General features: G+C 66.0%; 1 protein-coding gene across 1 annotated transcript in view; it reads right to left on the reverse strand.

Moving 5' to 3' along the window:
• Nucleotides 1-3,248, reverse strand: part of SESN2 (sestrin 2) — an 8,434-nt gene extending 5,186 nt beyond the window's left edge. The window contains exons 1-2 of the mRNA XM_019471237.1: nucleotides 2,975-3,248; nucleotides 254-319 (exon numbers count right to left, since the gene is read on the reverse strand). Coding sequence (XP_019326782.1) covers nucleotides 254-319; nucleotides 2,975-2,992 — 84 coding nt within the window. The 5' untranslated portion in view covers nucleotides 2,993-3,248. The remainder of the gene's footprint in view (nucleotides 1-253; nucleotides 320-2,974) is intronic.
• Between the last annotated feature and the right edge of the window lie 1,101 nt (nucleotides 3,249-4,349).

Consider the following 4,349-nt stretch of genomic DNA (forward strand, 5'->3'; position numbering starts at 1 on the left):
GAGAAAACACCCCACCCCCCCCCCTCACCCCCAAAAACAAGCCCCCCCCCCCCCCTGCCACAGGGATACCCCCGGGCCGGGTGACCCTTGCCCATCCCACCCTCCCTCCCCAGCATCCCACCCCAGCTGGGCACTAGCAATTGGGGGGAGGGAATCCTTCCTTAACAGCCCCCCCACCCAGGGCAGGGAGGGGCAGAGGAGCCCCCCAGCAGGGAGGGATGCACCCACCCAAGACCATCCCCACCGCTCTTACCTCTCCCAGGGGGATGAAGGCGCTGGGGCCCTTCCCCAGCTGCTGGGGGACCTTGACCCCTCTGTCCTAGGAAGGAAAAAGCAGCGGCTTTAGCCCGGCACCAGGAACCACCGAGCATCCCCGGGACGAGCAACTTCCACCGGCCGCGGGGCGAGCCGCGGCGGCACCGGAAAGGGTGACTCAAGCAGCCACCCGGCACGGGCCACGGGGACACGCAGCCATCGCCCCCGCGCCCTTGCGTCAGGCTGGGCAGCGCCTGATGAAATAGGGCAGGGGTGTTACTCCGCACACCGGGGAGGTGTGACACACGGGGACAGCGTCAGGACACCAGAGCCGCGGTATCGCAGGCCAGGAGAGCGGAGACACTCCTCGCTCCCAGGTCTCGGTTTACCACCTCCATGGGAACACACAAGGGAAACTGGAGCCCGGGGGTCCCGCGGGACGGCGGTGGGTCCCGGGAGCAGCACGGCTCTGGCCATGGCCCTGGCTGCAGCCGGGCGCTGCAGTTTGCAATCACCAGCATAAATACGGCGCACGGGGTTCCCGCTAACCCCCACGGTCACAAAATGCCGATAAACACCTCCACACCCCCCCAAATCCATTAACGCAGTTAAGACCGAAACAAGCCACCCGGTTACAGGTTAGCTGCTGCTCTCTGCACTCCAGGCACAGGCTTCAGCTCCTTTCTGCCCCCCCCCCCTCCAGCTCCCCAGGGAAGAGCAAGTGTTTCCATGCTATATTTTCTCCAAGCAGATATTTTTCTCCTCTCTGCTGGCGCGTGGGGGCCGGCTGCACCCAACCAGGGTGCCCACGGGGACAGTGACGGGGACGCCAGCAGCAGGAGCCCCCGTCCAGAGCACAACGGGACCAGGACCCTCCCAGCCCTCCTGCTGCAGGGGTGGCTCGGTGCCCATGGGAACCCCCCAGCCAGCCCTGGAGCCGAAACACAGGGGTGCAGCAAGAGCCTGAATCCACCCCCGTCCCGCTTTTGCACCGCAACGTCCCACCAGATTGCAAGTTGGCAGTGGTGCAGGGGAAATTTCTCTGCCTGCATCACAGCAGCACCCACAGGCGCCAACCGCAGACCCGGGGGGGATGCAGCACCCAGCCCCGAGAGCTAAAATAGTCCCCCCAAAACACCCACGGAGAACCCAGAACCTGGTTCGGGGCTGGGAGAAGAGAGGGTGGAAAAGGGTTCAAGTGCTCCCAGCCCTGGAAAGGAGGTGAGGGGGAAGGGGGGCTGGCGTGCGGTCCCCTCAAATACAGGGGGGACACGGCGCTTGCTTGGAACCAGGACCGAGACGGGGCAGTGGCAGCAGAAAGGGCATTTGGCAGACGAACGCCTGCAGCATCGCTTCCTCCAACCCACGCTCCGGATACAGGTGCTGGCGGCGGCACCCGCTGCCTGCCGCAGAGGAGGTGCTCAGGGCCCCCGCTCTGGGTGGGGAAGCACCAGCCTCCTCTTCCCATTCCCTGCAGAAATCCCCCGGGGTCCCTCCGCCAGCAGAAGCCGGGGTGGCACCGCGAGGCTGCGACCTGTCCCCGAGCACAGGTTGCGCTCGGTCACCTCCGTCGGGACTTTTGAACGGGATCCCAGCACCAACCGTGCAGGCAGGATGCGAGCCCGGGGTCCGGATCTGCCCGCCCAGGGAGCGGGCAGGGACTCAGCCCCCCCCGGGATGCCCGCAATCACCCTGCTCTATCCCATGGCACACGTCCCCTGTGCAAACCCAGCGGGGAGCGGTGGTGCCACGGAGAACCGGAGGCGGCAGCAGCCGTGCCCGTGGTATCGGACACGGCAAAGCTCCCGCGGCCCACCTGGAGGGATGCCTCGGCCGGCGGAGACCTGCACCCTGCTTTGCTCCGGGCGCAGGGAGACACGCACAGGACAAGCAACGGCCACCGGTCACCCCCGCTTGCACTGCTGGGGGGACAGAGGGAGCCGGGCACCTCAACCCAGCGGCTGGGGGCGAAGGCAGCGCCAGCCCAGCCAAAGCCACAAGGCACGCCTGGCCCCCCGCCAGCCCCCCGGACCCAAAATAAACGGCTCAGCCCCAGCAGGGAGAGCAGGGTGCTGCCCGCACACTCTTCACGATTGGAAGCGGGCAACCTTGCTCCCGCAGCACCCAGTTACCGGGTGAACCGACCGAAGCAGGAGCTGCACTGGGGACCGTCTGCAAGGCTGCTGCTCCCGCAGGACCCGCGGCTCTTGCTGTCCTGCTGGGGGGGGAGGCAAAGGCATGGCCCTCATTTTACTGCACTCCTCCCCCCCGCGGCTCAGCCAGGCAGATGCTCCCCCCATCCCATCAGCCACACTGCACCAAGGCAATTCCCAGCGACCCCCTTTCTCCCTTCCCCACATCACCTCCCTCCACCCACGGCTGTCGAAGGCTCCCCCGGGGTGGGCAGGGCACGGCCACCCCCGCACGCCCATCCCGCGGCTGGGGGAGGCGTGGGAAACCCACGGCACCAATGCAGAGAAAAAGCAAGCACAGCACCCAGCAGCGTTTTCCAAGAGCCTTCCAAAACCAACGGCGCAATCGGACGCACACCTTCCAGCCCATTAGTGACAGGGAAGCTCAAAGGGCAGCTCTGCCCCCAAACCTGCTCTCCCCCCCCGTGCTCAGCATCCAGCATCACACCCAGCACCGCGCTCCCGGCCTCCTGCAACCGTGCAGAAGAGAGCGAGGTGGCAGCGAGGGTCCAGCTGCCGGGATTCACCTGTGGGAGACGGGACATGTCACAGGGGGACGGTGGCAGCAGGAGGAGGGTGCCCGGACACACGCAACCGAGAGTGCCGACAGCAGGGTGGCACGTCCCACTCTCCAGCCGTGGAGCAACGGGGCAGGGAGCCGCTTCTCCCAGGGGTCTTTTCCGCGGTGCCCTGTGAAGGGATGAGCCCCGGGGCTGCCGCCTGGCTTCACCGGGAGAGATACCCGAGAGCTGGAGCCAGGCACAGCCCAAGTGATCGCAGGTGTCTTCTCCTGCCGGCTGCCTCCAAACCACTACCGAGGCAGCGAGCGCAGCCTGACACCCTCTCCCAAGCGGGGAAGGGGTGTGGGATGGCATGAGGTGACCACGCAGCAGCTGTCAGCGCAGCCACGCGCTCCCCACGTGTTGGGCAGCGGGTCATGGCGGGCTGTGGGCTCTTGCCAGCATCGGGCTGCAACCACCCCAGCAAAGCGAGCAGCGCCCGCATCCGCACGCTCCGATGGCTCCAGGATGCTCCTGCCCTGAGTCACCACGGAAGTGAGACTGGGGTGACAGCGGGAGCAGGCTCGTGCCATCGCTGCTCCGGGTGCTGAGCTGGCTCTGCACTGACTCACGGTTTGGGGAGAAAGAGCTTCGTCAGTGCTCCAAGAGGCTCCCCAGGAGGGGACGGCAACGGAGAGACCCCGGCAGGCAAATCCACGGGACGCAGACGGCAGGAATTCCGACCCCGAAGGCAGCGAGGAGCCAGGGAGCTCAACCCAGCCCACCCCGCCACTTTTTCGGTGACAGCTCAGGGTGACCTTTGAAGGTGCATTTTAATCATCCCTAGGCAGAGGCTCGTTATGTTTTGCTGCATTAAGCAATCCTCAGGGGCGCTGCAGTTAACCCCCGCCGTGCCACCTTCCGGTAGCGCCTCACCTCCTGCTTCTGCTGATGGGGAAACTGAGGCACGGAGGCGATGCTCCGACCCGCACCAGCCTCGCAACTTGCTCCCAGGCTCCAGCCAGCACAGGGGCAGGCGGAGGGTCTCATCAGAGACACCGGGGGAAGGAGTTAATCCCCCGGGAGCGGGAAGATGGGTGTGCCAAGCAGCAACCCCCCCAGAACTGGTGCCAGTGCTTAGTCAGGTGTTGGAAAATCATTCCCGATAAAGCAAGGTTAAACAAACACCATTGCAGCCGCCTGGCAGAGCAGGTTTGCCCCTCGTAACCGTGCTCCTGCCAAAAAACAGGCAGGAGGCTGTCCCCGGGCCGTACTGGGGGGTGGGGGGGGTGGGGTGAGAGCAGTGCCAGGGCTCGGCCCCACTGACGTGTGGAGCTGACGCGCGAGCGCAACCCCCTTGGCACGAGCTGCCCCCCGAGCCCGACCTGCTGCCAGAAAGCAA

Source organism: Aptenodytes forsteri, unplaced genomic scaffold, assembly GCF_000699145.1.
Source record: "Aptenodytes forsteri isolate BGI_AS27 unplaced genomic scaffold, ASM69914v1 Scaffold321, whole genome shotgun sequence".
NCBI lineage: Eukaryota > Metazoa > Chordata > Aves > Sphenisciformes > Spheniscidae > Aptenodytes > Aptenodytes forsteri.